The sequence below is a fragment of the Coregonus clupeaformis genome, chromosome 35 (assembly GCF_020615455.1).
Source record: "Coregonus clupeaformis isolate EN_2021a chromosome 35, ASM2061545v1, whole genome shotgun sequence".
In the NCBI taxonomy this organism is placed as follows: domain Eukaryota; kingdom Metazoa; phylum Chordata; class Actinopteri; order Salmoniformes; family Salmonidae; genus Coregonus; species Coregonus clupeaformis.
The window spans coordinates 2,060,570-2,076,996 of record NC_059226.1 but is presented as its reverse complement, the minus strand read 5'-3'; the positions used below and the strand labels follow the sequence as shown (position 1 = coordinate 2,076,996).

Below are 16,427 nucleotides of genomic sequence, written 5' to 3'. Positions count from 1 at the left end.
ACTGGCTAACATCATCATAACACCTACGTCATGTCCGCTTCGTTTTTCAAAGATAGAAAAGTGTTAGAAGTACATTAAAATGCACTCAAAATAAATAAGTAAATTAGAATTCCAATTTGACTAAAGTGTTATTCATATTCTTCATTAGTTAATTTTCATTAAAACATTGTCATCTACAGTAGGTCTCTGATATAGGGTAGGCGCAAAGAAAATACGATTTTCTTGTTGTTTGGGTGTGAAACATCTTTATTTCAACATCTTTATTTCATTATGATGACATTCTCTAAACTGCCAGCATGGGAGTCCCTGTTGAGACAGAGTGGGGCATCACTAGAAATCCAATTAAGAATCGTAATCTCATTACATTAGAATCAACATATGACATTTCAAGGATCAGTTGAGATCCATCTCCAATAGGCTACCGGTTCTGTATGTGAGTGACACCAAGGGTTGTGGTGCCATCCTGACCAACAAAGAGTGCAAGTCCAGCTTCTGTAATAGATATAGATACTAAGCATTAGCATTCTCTATTGAGTAGTATGCCTTTACTAATCTGTGTTCTTGAAACCAGCATCAAGTTCAAAGTACCTTCCATGGGAGCAGGGAGCTCAAATACTGAGCCCAAGCTCTCCAGACAGAGATTTTCAACCACATCCTTGGCATCCACCCGTGTGTTCCCGACCCGAGTCAACTGACCGGCAACTCTGGCCCTCTCCTGCGCCTCCGGGTTCTGACTGGGCATGGAATCCAGCAGCAGCCCACCCTTCATCGCCAGCTGCCTTCTCAGGGTGTCCTCTGATGAGCATTTCGCTACATTTACATTTACATTTACGTCATTTAGCAGACGCTCTTATCCAGAGCGACTTACAGAGCTACACCCGCAATAACATCTGCTAAACACGTATATATGTGACCAATAACATTTGATTTGATTTTAACCTGAGTGAAATACATTGTGGGGTTTACTTCAAATGCCAAATGATCTTTGGTGGTTGCAGTTTGATGAGGATAGTTAATTGGTGCATCTCTGTGAGTTGGTGTGTTTGCCTGATAAGTACAAGCATATTAAACAGAGGTCGTTAGGTTAACCACACAAGTCTAAGACCTACAGATTTGTGTTAGCTTCCCGAGCTAATGCCTAGGCGTTTAGCTCAGCAGCTTAACACAGTCTTGTAGCACGGGTCCAAACCCTGGCTGGTTACACATACCAGGCTCAGAGTGACTGGATGTGCTTTCTCTGGGCTGCTCAACATTCTCAGATGACAAAGTTCCGTTTGGAAGTGAATGGTGGGTAGGACTGAGGAGAGCACAAACATCAGAATGACAAAGACTATAATCGGCATATTGTAATCAAAGTTGGGAAATTAATATAAATGAAAAGATGGTTGAATATTGGTAGTTTATGTACAATAACATCCATAATACCGTATTAGTGAATAATAGTTGATCAATGCTATTAATAATATCCTCACACTCTGAAACATGGGTCTCCCTGAAGCAGCTGCATCTGTAGGCCCACCTGTACAGGTAACCAATAAATGTTACAAACATGTTATACAGGATTGGTTTTGTTACAAGACTTTGTTTTCACAAAATGTACTTATCAACTGCAAACTTCAATTTCTCTAAGAGCACCCACTTTTTTTCTTTCACTATGACTTAAGCAGTGCTGTCTAAGGACTGTCTACTTTTCCTATTCACATTTATAGTGCACTACTTTTGACCAGGAACTATGGGGCTCTGGTCAAACGGAGTGCACTATAAAGGGAGTAGGGTCCCATTTGGACCTAAATAATTGACTTACCTTGAGAAGGGAGTTGTCCAGCTTGTTGTCCTTGTTCATATATCCCTCTAGGAGGCAGTGTCGGGTCACATACCCAGAGCCTGCATACTCAGACAGGTTGAGGTCGGCGTAACCCACCTAATACAAATAACATGGAAATTGGGGCGATATTATGACTGAAGGTGTGAGAAAAACTGATGCACTACGGAAAAAACAACCCTCAAGCATCTATACCTTCCATATCTGCCCATCTAAAGGGTCTGGATAAGTGTAAGCAAGCCCCTACTATGCTGTATGTTGGGAGCTTGCCCATGAACATGTGGAACAGTGGTCATTCTCCTCTCAAACGTACCTTTTGGTATGACTTTCCTCCCTTTGTGTCCTGAATGAAGAGAAGAACAGGTTGTTTCATCTTTTTCATAATTTATCTTTCCTTCAGCACATTTGAATAAGATTCTGAACTGGAACGTCTCATTTTATGTACAGTGAGGGAAAAAAGTATTTGATCCCCTGCTGATTTTGTATGTTTGCCCACTGACAAAAACATGATCAGTCTATAATTTTAATGGTAGGTTTATTTGAACAGTGAGAGACAGAATAACAACAAACATATCCAGAAAAACGCATGTCACAAATGTTGTAAATTGATTTGCATTTTAATGAGGGAAATAAGTATTTGACCCCTCTGCAAAACATGACTTAGTACTTGGTGGCAAAACCCATGTTGGCAATCACAGAGGTCAGACGTTTCTTGTAGTTGGCCACCAGGTTTTCACACATCTCAGGAGGGATTTTGTCCCACTCCTCTTTGCAGATCTTCTCCAAGTCATTAAGGTTTCGAGGCTGACGTTTGGCAACTCGAACCTTCAGCTCCCTCCACAGATTTTCTATGGGATTAAGGTCTGGAGACTGGCTAGGCCACTCCAGGACCTTAATGTGCTTCTTCTTGGGCCACTCCTTTGTTGCCTTGGCCGTGTGTTTTGGGTCATTGTCATGCTGGAATACCCATCCACGACCCATTTTCAATGCCCTGGTTTAGGGAAGGAGGTTCTCACCCAAGATTTAACTGTACATGGCCCCGTCCATCGTCTCTTTGATGCGGTGAAGTTGTCCTGTCCCCTTAGCAGAAAAACATCCCCAAAGTATAATGTTTCCACCTCCATGTTTGACGATGGGGATGGTGTTCTTGGGGTCATAGGCAGCATTCCTCCTCCTCCAAACACGGCGAGTTGAGTTGATGCCAAAGAGCTCGATTTTGGTCTCATCTGACCGCAACACTGTCACCCAGTTCTCCTCTGAATCATTCAGATGTTCATTGGCAAACTTCAGACGGGCCTGTATATGTGCTTTCTTGAGCAGGGGGACCTTGTGGGTGCTGCAGGATTTCAGTCCTTCACAGCGTAGTGTGTTACCAATTGTTTTCTTGGTGACTATGGTCCCAGCTGCCTTGAGATCATTAACAAGATCTTCCCGTGTAGTTCTGGGCTGATTCCAAACCGTTCTCATGATCATTGCAACTCCACGAGGTGGGATCTTGCATGGAGCCCCAGGATGAGGGAGATTGACAGTACTATTGTGTTTCTTCCATTTGCGAATAATCGCACCAACTGTTGTCACCTTCTCACCAAGCTGCTTGGCGATGGTCTTGTAGCCCATTCCAGCCTTGTGTAGGTCTACAATCTTGTCCCTGACATCCTTGGAGAGCTCTTTGGTCTTGGCCATGGTGGAGAGTTTGGAATCTGATTGATTGATTGCTTCTGTGGACAGGTGTCTTTTATACAGGTAACAAGCTGAGATTAGGAGCACTCCCTTTAAGAGAGTGCTCCTAATCTCAGCTCGTTACCTGTATAAAAGACACCTGGGAGCCAGAAATCTTTCTGATTGAGAGGGGGTCAAATACTTATTTCCCTCATTAAAATGCAAATCAATTCATACAATTTTTGACATGCGTTTTTCTGGATTTTGTTGTTGTTATTCTGTCTCTCACTGTTCAAATAAACCTACCATTAAAATTATAGACTGATAATTTCTTTGTCAGTGGGCAAACGTACAAAATCAGCAGGGGATCAAATACTTTTTTCCCTCACTGTATGCTGTTTTACCTAGATGAGAGATTTTATCTAATTTTACTCCACTTTGTAACAATTGCCATTATGCATCCTAAATGAGACACTATTCCCCATGTAGTGCACTATATAGGGAATAGGGTGCCATTTGGGAGACACATACACTGTTTTCCAGGGAGAGCCTCTTATTTATGATAAGTTAACTAACCTTGCGAACTGACAGTCTACACATGCAGTCATCCAAGACTCCAGACAAGCTGTTGACTGCAATTCTGCACTCAAATTCAAACATCTTTCCCCATTGCACGGAGTTGTGCAGAACTTCCAGTCTGTGGGTTACACACACACACACCTTGAAATAGTATTTCTGTAACTGTGGGTGAATCTTAAGTCTTTCTTCAAATGCTGGATGTTTGCCTCTAATGCTGTCCTTGCTTCCATTTTCAGGAGACGAGAGAACGTGAGGAATCGAGGAAAGACTTGAGATTTAACTACAAGCTCCCTTGCTCTCGAGTTGGTGACAACACCATATTTCTGCTGTACCCCCCCTCCATGCTCACCTTGGAGATTCCTCAGTAAAGGAGCCATCAAGCAAGCGAACTTTGCAGAAAATCAACCCCGTGACTCGTGGCACATTGCCCAGCTCATCCAAAAGTAGGGAGACGGAGAAGTTGTGCGTCCAGAAGTGTTTCCCGAGCACTGTGCGGGTATGCAGGAGAGCTGCCAAACGCCTACTAGCCTCCATTGTCCTGTCTCCACAGGCCTCTATACAACTTGACTTATTAGAGGGCAGATACAGTAGGTAACTACATGCAGGGTTGTGTTCTTTAGCGCAAACTGTAGTGAAACGTTTTACGACAGAAAATGAAAATCTGTGTTCTCATTGGATATTTTCAGCTATTACCTGCCAGATTCTAAACTCAGCCATAAAATGACATCATAGCATGGTCCAAATCACAACACAGGGGCTTTGTGACATCATACTGTTTCTAGACCAGAATGGTCATCTTCCGAACTAAGTCATCACAAAACAAACTGAAGATGTTCAGCAAAGACACATTTTAACTTTAATGAAGGACAGTGTTGAAACATCCATGTACAAAAGACATTCTAAATCATAAAAATAAATAATATTCCAAGCCACATGATTCTGTCCTCATATTTCATTCACACATATTTTTTATGAGACAATCATACACACCCAAGGTTTACATTAACACCATCGCAGAGCAGATCCTCAACAGTGAAGTTGTAGTTTGATTGCAGTGAAATAAAGCATTTCATAAAAAGCTTTTCAGTGAGACTTTTCAGTTCAAAGGGGTAACTTGAAGGTCGCCCTCAAGCACAGCACACCCTCCCAAAGGGTGTCTAGTATAGCCTTCATACTCCACGACATTCAAAATCCTCCAACCCCAAATGGCACCCTTCTTCCTATATAGAGCACTACGTTTTACCAAAGCCCTATGGGCCATGGTCAAAGTAGTATACTAAATAGGTAATAGGGTGCCTTTTGTGACACAGCACATGTTCCAGTCCCCGGGCCTGACAGAGACACTGCTCCCCCATCCTGTGGAACAACAAGTAGAAAAAAACAGGCTGCTGATTGGGCATTGGGGTCATCGTCCCCCTCACTCCTTCTCTGCCTCCTCCAAGGCCATCCGTTTCAGTAGCCGCCGCTCCTTGCGGTCTCGCATCCGCTCTTTGAAGTCCTCCAGCTCTTTCCTCTGTAACACAGATCATTCAGTCATAATCTACCACTGTCAATCAAAACCGTAAAAAAAAAAAAAATATTTATAGATTTTCAACTTTGAGGACAGAGACATTAACAAATACAACATCCCCAGTCCTTCAATCTCCCACCAAATCAAAACAGTTCTTTAAAGGGATATTCCATATTATGTTCAATTGTATTGGGAGTAGGATATTCCTTTAACCTCAAATCTCCCCCCTCCAAAAGTGTCACTATTGGTAGGCATTGATTTCATACTTCATTGTTCCTAAATCAAGAGAAATGTGTAACTGTTGGCATAATAACGTGACATTATTCACACACTTACATGCATCTTCTCATCGGGTGGGAAAATCTCCCTCTGAAGGTCGTAGAAGAGATCACCGTGAAAGAGGAAAGGAAAGTTTAACATTAATGAACAACAGGTAAAAACTACTTATGATATGGTCATACACAAAATGTCAGAATTAGCTTTAGTTTACCAGACCGTACTGTCAACCTTTTCAGACTGTCTACACAATCTAATAATATGTAGCCTAAACAAAGTTTAAAGCACTGAAAGAATGAACCAGAGCCTAATAAGCCATTGGGCTTTATTGGGTATTAGCTTCAACAATTGTTATGTACACTGCTCAAAAAAATAAAGGGAACACTTAAACAACACAATGTAACTCCAAGTCAATCACACTTCTGTGAAATCAAACTGTCCACTTAGGAAGCAACACTGATTGACAATACATTTCACATGCTGTTGTGCAAATGGAATAGACAACAGGTGGAAATTATAGGCAATTAGCAAGACACCCCCAATAAAGGAGCGGTTCTGCAGGTGGTGACCACAGACCACTTCTCAGTTCCTATGCTTCCTGGCTGATGTTTTGCTCACTTTTGAATGCTGGCGGTGCTTTCACTCTAGTGGTAGCATGAGACGGAGTCTACAACCCACACAAGCGGCTCAGGTAGTGCAGCTCATCCAGGATGGCACATCAATGCGAGCTGTGGCAAGAAGGTTTGCTGTGTCTGTCAGCGTAGTGTCCAGAGCATGGAGGCGCTACCAGGAGACAGGCCAGTACATCAGGAGACGTGGAGGAGGCCGTAGGAGGGCAACAACCCAGCAGCAGGACCGCTACCTCCGCCTTTGTGCAAGGAGGAGCTGGAGGAGAACTGCCAGAGCCCTGCAAAATGACCTCCAGCAGGCCACAAATGTGCATGTGTCTGCTCAAACGGTCAGAAACAGACTCCATGAGGGTGGTATGAGGGCCCGACGTCCACAGGTGGGGGTTGTGCTTACAGCCCAACACCGTGCAGGACGTTTGGCATTTGCCAGAGAACCTCAAGATTGGCAAATTCGCCACTGGCGCCCTGTGCTCTTCACAGATGAAAGCAGGTTCACACTGAGCACATGTGACAGAGTCTGGAGACGCCGTGGAGAACGTTCTGCTGCCTGCAACATCCTCCAGCATGACCGGTTTGGCGGTGGGTCAGTCATGGTGTGGGGTGGCATTTCTTTAGGGGGCCGCACAGCCCTCCATGTGCTCGCCAGAGGTAGCCTGACTGCCATTAGGTACCGAGATGAGATCCTCAGACCCCTTGTGAGACCATATGCTGGTGCGGTTAGCCCTGGGTTCCTCCTAATGCAAGACAATGCTAGACCTCATGTGACTGGAGTGTGTCAACAGTTCCTACAAGAGGAAGGCATTGATGCTATGGACTGGCCCGCCTGTTCCCCAAACCTGAATCCAATTGAGCACATCTGGGACATCATGTCTCGCTCCATCCACCAATGCCACGTTGCACCACAGACTGTCCAGGAGTTGGCGGATGCTTTAGTCCAGGTCTGGGAGGAGATCCCTCAGGAGACCATCCGCCACATCAGGAGCATGCCAGGTCATACAGGCACGTGGAGGCCACACACACTACTGAGCCTCATTTTGACTTGTTTTAAGGACATTACATCAAAGTTGGATCAGCCTGTAGTGTGGTTTCCACTTTAATTTTGAGGGTGACTCCAAATCCAGACCTCCATGGGTTGATAAATTTGATTTCCATTGATCATTTGTGTGATTTTGTTGTCAGCACATTCAACTATGTAAAGAAAAAGTATTTAATAAGATTATTTCATTCATTCAGATCTAGGATGTGTTGTTTAAGTGTTCCCTTTATTTCTTTGAGCAGTGTATGTAGCTACTGTTGTCTCCGGCTGAAGCAACCTTAGTTCTATGCACTTTTAATCATGAAATAAAAGAAATCAATCAATCAACCAATCAATCAAGATAAGACAACACTAACCTTTCTCTTCACAATATATTCCTCAAAGTACTCTGCTTGGTTGGAGATCCAGAACATGGTCACAGGGAAGGACAGATACAGCATCATCTGATCACAAAAGAATACAGACAAAATAAACGACTATATCAAGTCACTACCATCTCTTTGTTAGACATGTCAATATAATAGATCGCTACATTGATTTGTTTATCAGTTACCACTCCTGTCATCAGTCAACAATCAGGCAGTTGGTGCTTTCAAGACAACTGGGACCTCGGGGAGAAAAAAAAAACGACGTCAAATCATGACGTCAGTGATCTTCAGGTAGAAACATCGGAACTCTAGAAAGATGCCAGAGTATCCGTCTTGGAATTCTGAGTTGGATGCCCGTTCAAAACGATGTTTCCCAGTCAGAGCTCCCCCCCCCAAAAAAAAGCAGACCACGTGTAACCACGCCAGCCCAGGAGCTCCACATCCGGCTTCTTCACCTGCAAGATAGTCTGAGACCAGCCACCTGGACAGCTGATGAAATTGTGGGTTTGCACAACCAAATAATTTCTGCACAAACTGTCAGAAACCATTTCTGGGAAGCTCATCTGCGTGCTCTTCGTCTCTCACCAGGGTCTTGACCTGACTGCAGTTTGGCGTCGTAACCAACTTCAGGGGGTTAATGCAGTTCCATCTACCGCAGTCATGGCTACCAGATGGTGCTCACCTTCCTGCTGCAAATGCTCAACTTCGATAGCCACTGGAACGCTGATGAATCCCGGTTTCAACTGAACTGGGCAGATGGCAGACAGCTTGTATGGAGTCATGCGGGCGAGCGTTTTGCTGATGTCAACGTTGTGAACAGAGTGCCCCCTGGTGGCAGTGGGGTTATGGTATGGGCAGGCATAAGCTACGGACAACGAACACAATTGCATTTTATCAATGGCAATTTGAATGCACAGAGATACCGTGACGAGATTCATCCCCCACCATCACCTCATGTTTCAGCATGATAATGCACAGCCCCTTGTCTCAAGGATCTGTACACAGTTTCTGGAAGCTGAAAATGTCCCAGTTCTTCCATGGCCCGCATACTCACCAGACATGTCACCCACTGATGCATGTTTAGGATGATCTGGATCGACGTGTACGACAGCGTGTTTCACAATTAACAGCCTGATCAACTCTATAAGAAGGAGATGTGACGGGCTGCAAGAGGCAAATGGTGGTCACACCAGATACTGACTGCTTTTCTGACCCACACCCCTTTTTTTTTTTAAGGTATCTGTGACCAACAGTTGCATATCTGTATTCCCAGTCATGAGAAATCCATAGATTAGGGCCTAATTTATTTATTTCAATTCTGATTTCCTTATATGAACTGTAACTCTGTAAAATCTTTGAAATTGTTGCGTTGATATTTTTGTTCAGCGTACATATGAGGACAGAGGTCCGGACCTCTGTAATTTTTTCTAATTTTGAAAAATATATATTTATACACAATAAAGAAAAGTATTTACGGGTCAACATCTAAATATTGCTCCCAGCGTTGATCAAAGCTCAGAATGCTTACATTGATCTGACTGAGTTCTAATCTCGCCTGCCTCTTTGCGAACGAGTGGAATCATGAACAGTGGTTTGTTCATTATGTAAGCATGCGTTCCCCGGATTTGCCTTTTTAACAGCACATTCACAACTCTCTGAAACGGCTAACTCCGCCCTCTCGCGGCACAGGCCGATGGCCTGACGCCTCGATCACACCGATAGCGTCATTGCATTTTGGTACACCAGAAGTACATTCATTTCCAATCGAACGCTGCGTTTGCGTTGGAGAGGCAGTTGCAGTGCATTCTGTGTGTTGCATACGTTGGATTTATTGAACGTATGCATCAAACTGTATGCATAGACGGCTTGACAGAAATGGTAGCAGAAGGTGAATGTTGAACTTTTGTTGCACACATATCCAGATGATGCTGCAGACCATTTTGCGCAATAACGCTATCGGTGTGATCGAGGCGTGAGGTGAACTACCCCAGCTCGCAGTAGGCAACTTGAGATGCTGCTGACAGTGTTTGCGAGATGCCGGACAAAAGGCCATTTTAAAACTGTCCAGCGACTCTACAGACATCCCCAAAGAAACAAAAACAGACTCTCTGAGAATGAGTGCACAACTGGTAAATAGTCACTTAGACATAGATTTGTCCGTCACTCAGGTGGCTAGCTGCCGGCAGACTTCTATTGCAGTAACTTTGAAGGGCTCTGGCTAGTATTACTTAACCAGCTTGAAGGATGACGTAAGAAGCTAACGTTAAACGTAGCCTACCTCAGCAGGAGCAAAAAAATATGCTACAAACTTTGCTTTACAGAGAGTAGGCTACTGACACAGACAGTGATGTGGTGCTCAGTGGTGAGGCTGAGGCAGGCTGAAATGTATGCAGGAGGGAGCAGAGGAGATAGAGAGAGAGAGGAAGCAAGCAAAGATAGAGGCTGGTACTGTGGTTCCCAAACGTGAGGACTGGGCCCCATGAGGGGGGTCCCCTGAGAAAATCTGTACTAATCTTATCAAACAAGTTAGGAACAAAAAATATACACTACCAGTCAAAAGTATGGACACACCTACTCATTCAAGGCCATATTATGGCAAGAACAGCTCAAATAAGCAAAGAGAAACGACAGTCCATCATTACTTTAAGACATGAAGGTCAGTCAATATGGAACATTAAGAACTTTCACAAAAACCATCAACCACTATGATGAAACTGGCTCTCATGAGGACCACCACAGGAATGGAAGACCCAGAGTTACCTCTGCTGCAGAGGATAAGTTCATTAAAGTTACCAGACTCAGAAATTGCAGCCCAAATAATTGATTCACAGAGGGGTTTTTTTAGTCATTTATCCAGAGCAACTTACAGTTAGTGAGTGCATACATTGAAGAAAAAAAAAGAATTAATACTGGTCCCCCGTGGGAAACGAACCCACAACCCTGGCGTTGCAAACGCCATGCTCTACCAACTGAGCTACACAGGAGTTCAAGCCAGACACATCTCAACATCAACTGTTCAGAGGGGACTGTGTGAATCAGGCCTTCATGGTCGAATTGCTGCAAAGAAACCACTACTAAAGGACACCAATAAGAAGAAGAGACCTGCTTGGGCCAAGAAATACGAGCAATGGACATTAGACAGGTGGAAATGTGTCCTTTGGTCTAGAGTCCAAATTGGGGATATTTGGTTCCAACCGGCATGTCTTTGTGAGACGCGGTGTGGGTGAACAGATGATCTCCACGTGTTGTAAAGCATGGAGGAGGAGTGAGGGTGCTTTGCTGGTGACACCGATTTATTTAGAATTCAAGGCACACTTAACCAGCATGGCTACCACAGCATTCTGCTGCGATACACCATCCCATCTGGTTTGCACTTAGTGGGACTATAATTTGTTTTTCAACAGGACAATGACCCAACACACCTCCAGGCTGTGTAAGGGCTATTTGACCAAGAAGGAGAGTGATGGAGTGCTGCATCAGATGACCTGGCCTCCACAATCCCCCGACCTCAACCCAATTGAGATGGTTTGGGATGAGACGGACAGCAGAGTGAAGGAAAAGCAGCCAACAAGTGCTAAGCATTTGTAGGAACTCCTTTAAGACTGTTGGAAAAGCATTCCAGGTGAACCTGGTTGAGAGAATGCCAAGAGTGTGCAAAGCTGTCATCAAGGCAAAGGGTGGCTATTTGAAGAATCTCAAATATAAAATATATTTTAACACTTTTGGTTACTACATGATTCCATATGTGTTATTTCATATTTTTGATGTCTTCACTATTATTCTACAATGTAGAAAATAGTAAAAATAAAGAAAAACCCTTGAATGAGTAGGTGTCCAAACTTTTGACTGGTAGTGTGTTTGTGTATATATATATATATATATATATATATATATATATATATATATATATATACACACACATATACACATACATACATACACACACACAGCTCAAAAAAATAAAGGGAACACTTAAACAACACAATGTAACTCCAAGTCAATCACATTTCTGTGAAATCAAACTGTCCACTTAGGAAGCAACACTGATTGACAATAAATGTCACATGCTATTGTGCAAATGGAATAGAAAACAGGTGGAAATTATAGGCAATTAGCAAGACACCCCCAATAAAGGACTGGTTTTGCAGGTGGTGACCACAAACCACTTCTCAGTTCCTATGCTTCCTGGCTGATGTTTTGGTCACTTTTGAATGCTGGCGGTGCTTTCACTCTAGTGGTAGCATGAGACGGAGTCTACAACCCACACAAGTGGCTCAGGTAGTGCAGCTCATCCAGGATGGCACATCAATGCGAGCTGTGGCAAGAAGGTTTGCTGTGTCTGTCAGCGTAGTGTCCAGAGCATGGAGGCGCTACCAGGAGACAGGCCAGTACATCAGGAGACGTGGAGGAGGCCGTAGGAGGGCAACAACACAGCAGCAGGACTGCTACCTCCACCTTTGTGCAAGGAGGAGCAGGAGGAGCACTGCCAGAGCCCTGCAAAATGACCTCCAGCAGGCCACAAATGTGCATGTGTCTGCTCAAACGGTCAGAAACAGACTCCATGAGGGTGGTATGAGGGCCTGACGTCCACAGGTGGGGGTTGTGCTTACAGCCCAACACCGTGCAGGACGTTCGGCATTTGCCAGAGAACACCAAGATTGGCAAATTCGCCACTGGCGCCCTGTGCTCTTCACAGATGAAAGTAGGTTCACACTGAGCACATGTGACAGACGTGACAGAGTCTGGAGACGCCGTGGAGAACGTTCTGCTGCCTGCAACATCCTCCAGCATGACCGGTTTGGCGGTGGGTCAGTCATGGTGTGGGGTGGCATTTCTATGGGGGACCGCACAGCCCTCCATGTGCTCGCCAGAGGTAGCCTGACTGCCATTAGGTACCGAGATGAGATCCTCAGACCCCTTGTGAGTCCATATGCTGGTGCGGTTGGCCCTGGGTTCCTCCTAATGCAAGACAATGCTTGACCTCATGTGGCTGGAGTGTGTCAGCAGTTCCTGCTGTTTCGATATGAACATATCCACATGGTCTATCTTCGCTATAGGCCTACCTTAAAATGCAAACAATACAGTTCTAAAAAGGTCATACGTTTTTATTTCGTCAATGATGCTATGTGTCAGTGTGAATCGTTTCTCATATTTCCCCTCTTTCTGGGGTATAACATTACAATTGTACAGCTATTAGGCTATGTGTTTATAGATCAACTGAAGTGAATGAACCTACTGCAGCCAATGTGATAATGGCTGGGGTCATTTTTCCTTGTTTATGCTTTTCTCCAAATAGCATTTTGAAATGTGTTTAATTGTATAGAAATTCAGTAAATGCGCTTCAACTTTCAAATAACCCCAACTCAACAAAACTCAAACCCTGGTTACTGCCCTGCTGGTTAGAGGACAATTTGTAGAAGAGAGCTAGCTACATTTGGAAGTGTTGCATTTTGAGTCAAGTGGGTGGCCACATAACCATTTTTTGTTAATCACTTCCATCAATATCGCGCTGAAATAAATAGAACAGCGGGCAAACGTTTGGGGTGTAGCGCTGTTTAAACTAACACTATTCAAAGGCCACATGGAAACTTGGAATAACCTATACATGGTTGGTTAGATGAGAACTTGTAGAAGGCTTATATCTATATTTTGGAGTGTCGGATGTTGATTTCGGGAGGCTGCCATCATGGAAACGGGAACAGACCACTTTTTCTGTTAACTTAAACGAATCACGACGCGGCATAGGATATCAACAGTGACAATAGTTGGGTGCTATTTAAGTCCTAGTTTGACTGTCAAATCCATGTATTGGTTTGTGGCCTGCGACTTTTATAGAGACCGCACCGAATTTTACGTGCCGCAGCGTATGTAACAAAATCAATGGTACAAAACCAAAGATACTGATCTGTTTTAAAGCTGCAATATGTAACTTATTGCGGGACCCTACCAAATTAACATAGAAATGTGAGTTATAGATCTCATTCTAATTGAATGCAGGTATGAGAAGCGGTAGATCTGTTCTATGTGCACTATTTCTATGCTTCCAGTTCTTAAGTTTCGTTTTTGTACACCAGCTTTTAACAGCCTGAAATTCAATATTTATGGTTATTGAAAACAGCGGTTTAGATGGTAGAATGATTCTCTGTTTCGTCACAAACTGAAATAAGGAAACCTATTAGAATTTGAGCAACCAGGAAATGGCAGAGCGATTTCTGCATATTGCACCTTTAAGCAATCAATATTATGTAATCCTGATGACTATAAACTTTTATACTAACATCACCAATCTGAGGCAAGAAGGATGTGTAATTCCACAAAATGTAAAGTGGTGAAAATGCAAGCTTGTGTAAAGTAGTAAACTGTCCACATTAGGGAAATTAGCACAATATACAATAATTTAATATAGCAAAATAATTCAAATAAAATGTTACTTGTCACAATCTTCGTAAACAACAGGTGTACACTAACAATGTTCATTTAAGATGATAGTATGTTGCCGACTCAAACTATTGAAAGAATGACATTTATGTCAATCAGCGCTCAAGACTAGAGCCTCCATAGTGTCTGTGCAGCAGCCTGAACGTTTGACATCCCTCCTTTTTCGTAGCAGGTTAATTTAGGAGAACTTACACAGCAGGTTAGCAGAATTAACGTTGCAGTTATGAGACTGAGGTTACGGTTAGGAAAAGGGTTAGGGTTAGCTTAAATCACTATCGAAGTGGCGTTAAAAGACGGTGTCCCCTAAAATAACATCAGTGTTGACGAGGATGATGTTACGTCACCACTTTGCTGGATATCTAGCAAATTAGCTACTGTAACGATCCACGTGTAGCTATATCTACCACTACTGAGCATTTCGCTTGCCGTCTTTTTTTCTTGTTGCAGCTAGGATCATTTACAAACGATACATTGTACCCTCATGTATGCTATTTATCAAGTCATTATGATTGAACAAACATATCTTACTCACACGAAACACCTCTATTTTCACCCCCATGTTGCGCTGTTGCTTGCCTAACCTTCACACTGCACTTCCTGGTTTTCCGGTTACGTCTGTTCACAAAATAGCCAATCTTCTTCTTCTCCTATGAGGTTTAACGGCGGTTGGCATCCAATTTGTTGCATTACCGCCACCTACTAGACTGGAGTACAACTCCCTTATCTATTCCTTTAAAAATAAAACAAAGCAAAGAAATACCCTACCATCTAACACTACACTTTCACTTACAAATTCAAAACTATTACTAATAATTAACCCCACCCTTCTCCACTATTTAAATATACTCACTCCTACCTCATGCCCTCATCCTGAAATGATGAGACATCACCACTTAACACTCCCTTTAACTCTTCTGCTGTCAAGTCTCGCACACCCAAATCTCTCTGCAGTTGCCAACACAACCACAATTTTCTTCGACTTGCGTTCCATCCCTGCATTACAATTAATAACCATTGCTATAAACGCTAAAAATACAATCTTACTGAAACATATATTTTACATTTTACATTTTAGTCATTTAGCAGACGCTCTTATCCAGAGCGACTTACAGTTAGTGAGTGCATACATTTTTCATACTGGCCCCCCGTGGGAATCGAACCCACAACCCTGGCGTTGCAAGCGCCATGCTCTACCAACTGAGCTACTTTAGGCCCCAAAAAAAAAAATAATATATATATATATATATATATATACAGTGCTATGAAAAAGTATTTGCCCCTTTCTAATTTTCTCTACTTTTGCATATTTGTGATACTGAATGTTATCAGATATTCTACCAAAACCTAATATTAGATAAAGGGAACATAAGTGAACAAATAACACAAAAAATTACATATTTATTTCATAAACAAAGTTACGCAACACCCAATTCCCCTGTGTGAAAAAGTAATTGCCCCCTTACACTCAATAACTGGTTGTGCCACCTTTAGCTGCAATGACTCCAACCAAATGCTTCCTGTAGTTGTTGATCAGTCTCTCACGTCGCTGTGGAGGAATTTTGGCCCACTCTTCCATGCAGAACTGCTTTAACTCAGTGACCTGTGGGTTTTCAAACATGAACTGCTCGTTTCAAGTCCTGCCACAACATCTCAATTGGGATTAGGTCTGGACTTTGACTAGGCCATTCCAAAACGTCCAATTTGTTGCTTTTTAGTAATTTTCATGTAGACTTGATTGTGTGTTTTGGATCATTGTCTTGCTGCATGACCCAGCTGCGCTTCAGCTTCAGCTCACAGAAGGATGGTCTGACATTCTCCTGTAGAATTCTCGGATACAGAGCAGAATTCATGGTTCCTTCTATTAAGGCAAGTCATCCAGGTCCTGAGGCAGCAAAGCATCCCCAAACCATCACACCACCACCACCATGCTTGACCTTTGGTATGATGTTCTTACTGTGGAATGCAGAGTTTGGTTTTCGCCAGGCATAATGGGACCCATCTTTATCCTGACCCTCTGTGCAAGCCTCTGGCTCCGAGTACTTCACCACACCTACCACCTCCGATACTTCACCCTCATTCTCTTCCATTTCTCCTCCTGTCTTCAGCTCAC

General features: G+C 43.2%; 2 protein-coding genes across 3 annotated transcripts; both read right to left on the bottom strand.

The window, feature by feature from the left end:
* Positions 1-237: 237 nt before the first annotated feature.
* On the bottom strand, positions 238-4,737 carry LOC121551933 (protein FAM102B). 2 transcript variants are annotated; one of them, XM_041864618.2, is made up of 9 exons: positions 4,410-4,737; positions 4,058-4,178; positions 2,136-2,165; positions 1,805-1,921; positions 1,473-1,519; positions 1,209-1,297; positions 589-810; positions 423-492; positions 238-306 (listed from the first exon to the last, which is right to left on the bottom strand). In XM_041864618.2, exons 1-9 carry the CDS (start codon positions 4,592-4,594, stop codon positions 261-263), a joined length of 927 nt encoding a protein of 308 aa, XP_041720552.2. In that variant the 5' UTR covers positions 4,595-4,737; the 3' UTR covers positions 238-260. The 2 variants fall into 2 exon arrangements, with proteins under 2 accessions (XP_041720552.2, XP_041720553.2); XM_041864619.2 differs by having other exon boundaries at positions 589-795.
* Positions 4,738-4,893: 156 nt separating this feature from the next.
* LOC121551230 (protein PET100 homolog, mitochondrial) lies at positions 4,894-14,942 on the bottom strand. The gene is made up of 4 exons (XM_041863786.2): positions 14,850-14,942; positions 7,868-7,954; positions 5,907-5,939; positions 4,894-5,573 (listed from the first exon to the last, which is right to left on the bottom strand). Exons 1-4 carry the CDS (start codon positions 14,874-14,876, stop codon positions 5,478-5,480), a joined length of 243 nt encoding a protein of 80 aa, XP_041719720.1. The 5' UTR covers positions 14,877-14,942; the 3' UTR covers positions 4,894-5,477.
* Positions 14,943-16,427: the final 1,485 nt, after the last annotated feature.

Excerpts from the sequence above, each read along its gene's own strand:
- LOC121551230 (XM_041863786.2), bottom strand. The coding sequence starts at position 14,876 with ATGGGGGTGAAAATAGAGGTGTTTCGT. Across the intron at positions 5,940-7,867 it reads AATATATTGTGAAGAGAAAG|AGGGAGATTTTCCCACCCGA; the intron begins GTTAGTGTTGTC and ends TACGACCTTCAG. Across the intron at positions 5,574-5,906 it reads CACCCGATGAGAAGATGCAT|AGGAAAGAGCTGGAGGACTT; the intron begins GTAAGTGTGTGA and ends TCTGTGTTACAG.
- LOC121551933 (XM_041864618.2), bottom strand. The coding sequence starts at position 4,594 with ATGGAGGCTAGTAGGCGTTTGGCAGCTCTCCTGCATACCCGCACAGTG. Across the intron at positions 4,179-4,409 it reads TTTACTGAGGAATCTCCAAG|ACTGGAAGTTCTGCACAACT; the intron begins GTGAGCATGGAG and ends TGTAACCCACAG. Across the intron at positions 811-1,208 it reads ATCCAGTCACTCTGAGCCTG|CGAAATGCTCATCAGAGGAC; the intron begins GTATGTGTAACC and ends ATGTAAATGTAG.